Source organism: Galeopterus variegatus, unplaced genomic scaffold (assembly GCF_000696425.1).
Source record: "Galeopterus variegatus unplaced genomic scaffold, G_variegatus-3.0.2 Scaffold2957, whole genome shotgun sequence".
In the NCBI taxonomy this organism is placed as follows: Eukaryota; Metazoa; Chordata; class Mammalia; order Dermoptera; family Cynocephalidae; genus Galeopterus; species Galeopterus variegatus.
Window position 1 is genome coordinate 223,485 of NW_007729068.1, and position 7,705 is coordinate 231,189.

The window sequence follows — 7,705 nt, forward strand, 5'->3', positions numbered from 1 at the left end:
AAATATGCATTGGATCTCCCTTCTTTTTAAAGTGTTGTAGAAATAGAAATTATCATAATTGCCAGTCACTAACCTTCGGGAAATAAGATGACTAAGTTAACATTATCATTTCTTTAAAAGGATGTTACAAATGGAGGCTTCTTAGCGTAGGTTTTTTGATAACCTGCTCAAAACTATCCTAAGCCTTAGATTTTATAAAGATAATTTATTAATTATACTTATTTCCTAAACTTCTCAAGTCTCTAAGACCATATGAATCACTCTAAAATATCTGGAAATTAAATATATTATTAATTCCAAAACATCAAGATTAGTAGTTTAATAATCTGAGCATATTTTTATTCTTTATTTATTTATTTTTTAAATAAGGGCAAAAGTTGAATTGATCATACCATAAGTAATTAGGATTAGATTACAAGAAAGATTATCAGTTTATTTTCAGGAATTTTAGCTTGACCTGTTAATATACTTACAACATCTTCTGGCCATCACAGCTTTTATGGTTTTTTTTTTTTTCTGCAAATGTTAAATCTCATAAAGAGCTGGTTATATAACATTGGAAATTAGCCTTTTTTGCAGAATCACAACTACAGATAATTTCGTTAAGCATTGAATATCTATGTTGCTATTTCTTTAATTTCTTCATGTTTACATATGAAACATTTTTAAGGAGGATACCGATCTTAATTGCATACCAATCATAATCTGCTCTTAACTGCAGCTTTCAAGGCTGTTTTGTTTGAGTTATACATGCAAGTGCGACATTCCTCATCCATGTTCTGTTTCATCTTGACCTTTAAGTATAAACTGAAATGCACAGAAATGTACTTTATCCAGTCGACAACATATTATTAACAAATATTTCAGGTAGGAATATTTTAGATAAATATTCTCTCTCTCTCTCTCTCTCTGTATATATATATATATATACATATGGTACTTCACAAAGTTTATGGAAAGATTCATACGATCTTTCAATTTTATTTTTCCGTGAACTTTTCGAAGTACCCTTGTGTCTGTGTGTATGTGTGTCTGTGTCTATGTCTGTGTATATCTAACGTCTCATTGAATGGCAGGCAGGCTTTTTAACACGTATGCAAAGGAATAATAACAATACAAAAGCCTGTGTAACTTCAATCTTCACATCGTACTGTAGTCTACATGCTTTACTGACCCAAGCAAGCATGGGGCTTGAATCCAAAGACACCTGGATTACTTTCCTTCCTCTACCATGTAGCATTCTAACTCTGGAACCCTGGGCTGTTTTTTTAAATTCTGGGAGGGATCCTTAGGTTTTCTTCTGAAAAGGGCAATAATAATACTTCTAGGCTGTTGTAAGGAATAAATGTGATCATGTAATACATGCTTAGCATGAGCACATAAGTACTTTCTAAAAGAAGGTTATTTTCTCTGTACTCAAAACACTGAGGTAAGACTTTACATATTTCATTTCTACTCTTTGTCACAAACCTATGAAAGTGAATGATACTACAGATTTAAAAACTGCAGATTCATCTTCAGTTTCATCTTCAGTGCCTAAGGAGTCTGGGGTTTGAACCCTATTCATTGCCATATACCTCTCCGTCTTCCAGCCACTTTTCATTGGAACCTCTGTACAAACATGAAAAAGCGACCCAGCATATGCTGAAATAAACACCTCTTGCTTGATTGCAGCGTGAGCTGTTTGTCCCTTGCACACAGGGAACTGAGACAGGGGAAAGCATGAGATGTAGCCCAAGTCTCTCATTGGGTAGGTGGTAGAGGCAGGATTTAAGATGAGATCCCCAGGCTCTTGGTTTGGTGCTTTTCTCACTATAATTACCCTGAGTTTATTAATCTACAGATAATTGTTTTCAAATTTTAAGACCTCTAAAGGTAAGAATGACATGATATAACAACGTGACAAAAAAAAAAAAAAACATGTTTTTTTTTGATGGCTAATAAAATTTGGGGGCTTGATAAAAAATTAAAGCAAAATTTTAGACAATATGGAGTTGAGAGAGTATTTCCAGATTAGCTGGTTTTCAGAAAAAAAATGATTCAGAACATTAGCTACAACATGAGTGTGTTTTATTGAATCTATTTTTGATGCGGTATTTTATTATTAGCTTATTACTCAGTTGAAATTAATTTCAATAGTGATATAAAATTGATAATTTTGAACAGTAATTAAACATATTCTATGTGCTGTTTTATATAATCTCACATAAAAGATAAGTATCTAATCTGGCTANAAATTTTAGACAATATGGAGTTGAGAGAGTATTTCCAGATTAGCTGGTTTTCAGAAAAAAATGACTCAGAACATTAGCTACAACATGAGTGTGTTTTATTGAATCTATTTTTGATGTGGTATTTTATTATTAGCTTATTACTCAGTTGAAATTAATTTCAATAGTGATATAAAATTGATAATTTTGAACAGTAATTTAACATATTCTATGTGCTGTTTTATATAATCTCACATAAAAGATAAGTATCTAATCTGGCTACTTAGGTCTGTTTAACAAGAAGAATATTTCTTTTTATTCAGCGTATCTTAGTGATCAGGATATCTACAAAAATTGATGTATTCAAACACTAGTTTTTAAGTACAACATTTAAAGTGTACAGTTTGCAGCTAATAAAAAGAAAATGTACTTAAAGCCCCAAACTCGAATGTTCATTGTATCCAGTAGCCTTGACCACAAACAACTGCAGGATTTCAAGATAGTGCATAGTCTGTACTTTCAATCAACATCATCAGCAGGCAGTAATCCTGGAGGAAAAAAAGTAAATTCCACAAATAAACAGACCAATTTTCCTTTAAGAGGAAAGCTAATTCTTTTCTATCTACTTTTTTTATTACACTTTTTCCCCTCTATCTACTTAGCTAGTATAAGGATAAATTTCCAAAGCAACCCAGTTGGAAAATAAATAGGTTCACTGTTTGTCTAGCATTCCAATCTTTGCAAATGTAAATCAGTCCAACTGCTCCTCATTTAAACCTTCAACTTCACAAAACATTCAAGGGTGGCTTTCACTACACAATTTAATCTATCCACTAAGATTTCTGCTTGAACATCATTCGAAATTGACTATCTGATAAAGAAAGACCACTATCAGAGGTCGGAGAGGTCAGCTTGTGTAATTACAAGTAGTTTTACCGGGTCAACTCTACCAGACACCACTGTTTGAAGGTTAAATTGTTACAATTAAATATATATACAGATCTCCCCAGAGTTACTTTATTGTTAAATGTACCGGAAACAGCACAAGCATTTATTTCTGACCTTAATTGTGTCCAAAGTGTCACCATGGGGAAATTGTACCAAAAGAGTACTTATTAAAAACATTACAATCTTTCACATTAAACAATGCTTTATAAAATAAAATGCATAATTAGCTATTGGAAACTAGTTTTATTTTTCACATCAATATTAAGTTCACTCAGGTTACTCCCTTTGGTTTAATTGGAAGTGCTCTAAGAAATGACATCTACTACTTCATAGCTGGTGAACCTGCCACAAACAAAGGCATATGACTAAAGCACCTTTCACTTGAGAATGATCACTTCCAAATTATAGAATTTAATCACATTTTAATAACAGAGTAAAAGGAAAATTTAAATGGAAAGCTTTAAAATGGGCTGTTTTCTAATTGTTTGGCTCATTTTAATGTCTTTTACTTCTTGATTAAGTAGATAAATGGCCAAGGATTAAATCTCCTATAATCACTGAAATAAAATATTAGCATTCCTTGTTTTATTTTAATGAGTATAAGTATAGATCAATTCTTTTTTTCTTTCTAATGTGTTAAGAAAGAAAGAGAGAGAAAGAAGAAGGAAGGAGAGGAAGAAAGAAAAGAAAGAAGGAAAGAAAGATCACCTTTACTGCTCAAAGTTTTTACCTTGATGTTCCTACAATTTTTATATATAAAGGTGGGATTTCAAATGTTGTGTGCAGTGTTTCATTAAATGAACTAAATGGTTTAATTTTGATAATGAAGGCAGCTTTCTAAGCCAAGCTTTCAGCTTCAGGGAGTTAACCATGTGAAATTATTATTAGGAAAATAAATCTTCAAATCTATAGGTCCGAGTGAAATGATCTTAACAGTTTTTTTCTTAATATTTTCAGATTTTGTGTTGGAGACAAATTTTTCCTAAAGAATAACATGATCCTTTGCCAGACGGACTACGAGGAAGGTTTAATGAAAGAAGGTTATGCACCCCAGGTTCGCTGATCTATCAACATCACCCCATTAAGAATACAAAGCACTACATTCTTTTATCTTTTTTGCTCCACATGTATATAAGAATTGACACAGGAACCTACTGAATAGCGTAGATATAGGGAAGCAGGAGGGTTATATGGAATTCAAGGCGGACTGCATCTGTATGTAGTGAAATTGCCCCAGTTCAGAGTTGAATGTTTATTATTAAAGAAAAAAGTAATGTACATATTGCTGGATTTTTTTGCTTGCTATTCGTTTTTGTGTCACTTGGCATGAGATGTTTATTTTGGACTATTGTACATAATGTATTGTAATATTTGAAGCACAAATGTAATACAGTTTTATTGTGTTACCATTTGTGTTCTGTTTGCTTCTTTGTATTGTTGCATTTAGTACAATCAGTGTTTAAACTTACTGTATATTTATGCTTTCTGTATCTACCAGCTATTTTAAATGAGCTGTAACTTTCTAGTGAAAAATTGAAGAGCAAATCTCACTAATGATACACAGATAGATAAAGCAAGTCTTATCAACATTAAAAATACTAAAAATTAAAGACACACAAAGCATTTTAGCGACATCCACTGCTTATTGCCACTATGATTTAGAGTCTATCAGTGTTCTCATTATAACCCCCTATTTTCAGGGGGTTAAAGATCAGCTTTAAAAAAATGCATAAAAATTTCATCTTAAAGCACTTTCATTTTGTACCAACATAAAAAGTGCCATTTTTAGAATAACTTTAAGCTTAATGGTTATCTTCTTAATATCCGTTTTTGTGCTCTTTACCTACAGGATGGCTTTGTTTTGCTTTTCCAGCCACACCCCTTATGTGAAATAGTGCCTTTGGGTATCACATAGAATTTTTCCAAAGGGTTACTTTAAAAAAGTGTTACCACAATTATGAGATAATCTTAAAATGATAAATTAAATTTCTTGTATAAATTTTGCCCAGAACTCTCCACAGGAGCTAAGGGTTTAATACCTTTATGACTTAATAACTTTATGGCACTGAAAAGATTTGAGTGTAAATCTACTGAAATCATAACGCACACTGAAGCTATGATGGTATTTGAGTAGGGAGGTTACTTTTGATCAGAGCAACGTAAGGCTCGTAGAATGATCTAGAAGAGAAACAAAGGGACTGATAAAAATCTGAGAACTGGTGATGATGTATTTTTCTGTATTTACCTGCCACTTATTTTAATGTTCAAAGAGTGAACACTTTTAAGTTTAATGTGTCTTACTCTCCCACTGCTGTAATTACCAACTCAGAGTACATTGCACTTAGGCTGAAATCTGTCATTCCGTTTTTTTAAAGGTGAAATGTTATTTCCTTACCTACGTGATAGCTGATAAGAAAGCTCTAGAAATAGAAATTATGGAGAATGATTATTTAAATTACAATTAAGGAAATAAAAATGAAAATATGATCTCCTCTTCTGGGTTGCTTACACCTTGCTTCTTTACTTCTGTAGTAAAACTACTTTTCAATAAATCTAATTCTACACAGTCACAATGAACCATATTTTATTACAGCAAACTCAGTTCTGTGGGTTTTCCTTTTAGTTTTTTTCAATCACTTGTATGGGAAACTATTTCCTGGTGTTATTTGCGTATGTATTTTGTCCTGCCAATATACGTGTTACAAATGAAAATTAAATGTTATACCCGAATTCTTAGTTTGGGGCCAAAATATTAAGCTGAAAATAATGCTGTGTGGATTTGAGTTGTTTGAAAACAAAGCTTTATTATGATCATGCATGTGAATCTGGATATTGCCTCTTATTTTTAAGAAAATGGTTCTGTGAAAAGTGAATGACTTGTATTTTTACAAATGCTTCATGGTTAAGAGTGTCCAACCCACATGTCCCCCAAGTTTGAGATATACCGAAGAAAGAATTTCAAAAACAGCTATTTGGGGTCCTCAAAATAATTATTATTTTAGCCTTAGAGCCTTACACTTGTTTCATGAAAAGACTTGCACAGCCAAGAACAAAGCAAGACAAGACAAAAAACGGGAGCGTGGAGGGAGGGAGAGGAGGTTTTCACAATGCAGCCCTGTGAGTCCCTATTAGCAGGTATTTGGAATTCAACTGTCGATGTAAAATTTAATTGTCAGAATTTTACAGATGACCTTTTTTAGATTTAAGTGGTTTTGCATATGTTTATGAGTATGTCGTGTAAATTGGGAACAAGAAGCCGTTCGTTCAACTATCCTTGCCACCTGAAGACCACACAAGGTTTTCATTGCTTTTCCTTTTACTTAATACTTTGGGAATTAATTCCTATGTTTTTTACTACAAACAAAATTACTCACCTGGATTAAAGATTAAGGTCTTAATCTGTTTAGATTATCTTTAATCTCCATGAAATTGTGAGACTAGACAGGAATAATTAATTTTTCAGCTGTAGGCCATTTTACAGCTAATTGCTGATATATAGTAGCATTTTTGACCTGAAGTACTAAGCTAATTGTCTTGACTACTCAAAGCCCCTGAATTGTTGTCAACTTTCCTCTTTGTTTGTGTAGCCCTGATGTCACTTAGCTTGTTATTTGATGCCTCCAGTAGGACACCTCGAAGGAGCTTTGATTTCTCAAGCAGCGAAAGCTCTCTTCCTAACCTGCATCTCCTACAGGCTGCCTGTGATGAAGGACCAGCCACCTCCACTCCACCAGAGTGCTGAGTTTAAAAGCTGACCTGTGTTTGTAATTTCACTTTCATCTTGCTTAATAAATATCTGCTGGATTCTTTCATTCATTTTTTTTTTATATTTGGATTTATGTTTTTAATAAAAGGGGTATTACACTATTTGATTGCACTTAACTGGCAAAATCTATGATATCTAGAAAGCATACATGAAGTCCATGAAAAAGTAAAAAAAGTGAGTATGAACATTTACTTTCTAAAGGTAAATCACAACAAGCATAGCCAAAGTACCCTAAATACTTTCTCCAAATACTATGTTTAGGATGTCTGAGCTACGTAGTTTACTGCTATTTACTTTTATGGGGAAAATAAAACTGTAAAAAATGAAGGTAGCAATTGCTGGGTATAATTTTCTACATTTATACAAATTCTAGGCGATCTTTTTGAAAGCAACTGTGTTGCTGTTGTCAGACTAGATTTCATATTTCTTTTTTCCTGTATAATGAATTAAAAAACTCAACTAAATCCTACATTTTCAAGGGTGAGATGTTGTGCCTTAACTGAAATGGGGTGCTGAAAATTATATCTATAGTAAAACATACCATGCACAAATGGTTTCCTTTTAACTATCACTTTAGGCAAACCATTCTCTGAATAGTCACTTAAACAATTTCATAGAAATGATATAGACCAAACATGTTTAGTGTTCAGTAAGCTGCAAAAACAACCCGCATGTTTATTGTAATAGGCCATTAGCGCAGAATACAATTTTAGCAAAAGCCTTTTTTTTATCATTATTTTTTCTTAAAAACATCATTATAGGTAGTTTTTAAATGTGATTT

General features: G+C 32.6%; 1 protein-coding gene across 6 annotated transcripts in view; it reads left to right on the plus strand.

Moving 5' to 3' along the window:
• LMO3 (LIM domain only 3 (rhombotin-like 2)) overlaps nucleotides 1-6,975 on the plus strand; it is a 68,076-nt gene extending 61,101 nt beyond the window's left edge. For 5 of the 6 annotated variants that reach the window (XM_008583535.1, XM_008583534.1, XM_008583533.1 and 2 more), the window contains one exon: nucleotides 4,116-6,974. In XM_008583535.1, the coding sequence (XP_008581757.1) occupies nucleotides 4,116-4,221 (106 nt within the window). In that variant the 3' untranslated portion in view covers nucleotides 4,222-6,974. Of the gene's footprint in view, nucleotides 1-4,115 lie in introns of all 6 variants that reach the window. The other variant, XM_008583531.1, reaches the window with a different exon arrangement.
• Nucleotides 6,976-7,705: the final 730 nt, after the last annotated feature.